At 47.3% G+C, this 1591-nt stretch overlaps 1 protein-coding gene across 1 annotated transcript; it reads right to left on the bottom strand.

Moving 5' to 3' along the window:
- Positions 1-30: 30 nt before the first annotated feature.
- Positions 31-802, bottom strand: PHALS_01354 (uncharacterized protein; the record flags this gene model as incomplete). The annotated part of the gene is made up of 1 exon (XM_024715728.1): positions 31-802. A coding segment is annotated over one exon (772 nt), but the record flags the coding sequence as incomplete, so codon positions are not given.
- Positions 803-1591: the final 789 nt, after the last annotated feature.

Genomic DNA, 1591 nt, shown 5'->3' with positions numbered 1-1591 from the left:
AACGCGCCTTCAGATCGCGATGCTGAAAACAAATAGCTTCAATTTCACTAGGATTGAAAGAAGCCTCCAACCGGTGGTGGTGATTTTCCAGCAAAGCAATAAGATCCCGGGGCCGCATTTCAATGTATTCCCAAGGCAACGTTGGGAGAACAAGGTGATTATTGGCCGTGTTCAGGTCAGTCCGTTCTGCACAAACGTCCTTGAGTCCGGCAATCAAGGAGCTGAGCATATTGGCAACGTGTTGAAGAATCCTCTCTGTTCCGGAGGATTCCGTCAATCGCAGAAGCTGAACAACGAACAAGCCTTGGTCACACAAAAAGCCATGCAAGTCTTCTTTTGTAAACCGCAGCCCTCTGCTGTAAATATACTGCTCAGGATCTAAATTTGATTGTTCCTCGGATATTGACTCTGCAAACGCCAGCTTTACCAAGCGCTCGATGCAATCTTGGATTTCAGCAGATTGTTGATTCAATAATGATCGGTTTCCTTGCAGGCGCTGTACTGTTTCGCTGATGTCAGATGCAATTACATTGACGGCAGCAAGGTAGATCCAGAATGTGGAAGATTGCTGGCTGCTTCGTCTTTCCATATTCAACGATTCGTAATGGTTAATAATTTCGGTCCGGTGAATCAAGAGATATGAAGACACACGTGACAGTGACAGCCACCGCGTTCCTGAAAGGGCAGGGCATGTGGATTGCAAGCGATCGATTAGAGATTTTTGACGACGAAGGTGGGATATCATTCCAGTCAGACCCTGATAGAACTCGCCCTCGTTTACGTTGCGGAATGTTCGCTGCATGACTAGATCCACCTGATGCAAAGCGCACCAGATTCTCACAAACCCTGGAAGTGCAACTTCAGACAGACGTGTTACCAGTCCGGAGATGTGTCCAATCATGTTCGGCGCACCATCTGTAGAACATGCCAGGATTTTCGATTTCCAGTTTGGGCACAACGCGCTCAGTACTGTTTCCAATACGTCAAACATTGCAGCTCCGGTATGGCTGCCAGAAAATGGCACGGCAATCAGGTGGTAATTTTGCAGCTTTCCACCTGTGCAAAAACGAACTCGTATATCAATATATGAAGTGCTCTGGCAACTGGATCCGTCAGCAGCGACAGAGAAAGCCCAGCAATCGGACAGTAAATCCGATAAACGTTGGAACGCTACAGCACATAAAATCCGCACGTGCCTAGCAACTGTGCCTTCGCTGCAATGACCTAGTTGGATACATCCAGTGATGTCTTTGGCATCTTGAACAGCTCCAGCCGCCTGGCGGAAGGACAGTCCTCGACCAACAAATCTTGTAGCTAACTCGTACTGTTTCACCTGCTTGATCCAAACAGAATACTTTTGTGTTGCTTCGTCGAACGAAAATACCGAGAGCGGATTTGCAGTCGGAGAGCCTCCTCCTTCTTCAGGAGTACAAAGCAGAGTACCAATTATAACTTCGACGATTTCTTTGGAGATCACAAACTGAAGGGGTGTCGACTGTGGCTCCAAATGGAAACTAATCAGCTCAGCGGCCTTGTTTGATACTTCAAAGAACGTCTTCTTTTCTCCGTCTGAGAGAGACTGATAAAGAGT

This window comes from Plasmopara halstedii, assembly GCF_900000015.1.
Source record: "Plasmopara halstedii genome assembly, contig: Scaffold_1441, whole genome shotgun sequence".
NCBI classification, from domain to species: domain Eukaryota; phylum Oomycota; class Peronosporomycetes; order Peronosporales; family Peronosporaceae; genus Plasmopara; species Plasmopara halstedii.
The sequence above is the reverse complement of the archived record's forward strand: the minus strand, read 5'-3'. Positions and strand labels throughout refer to the sequence as shown.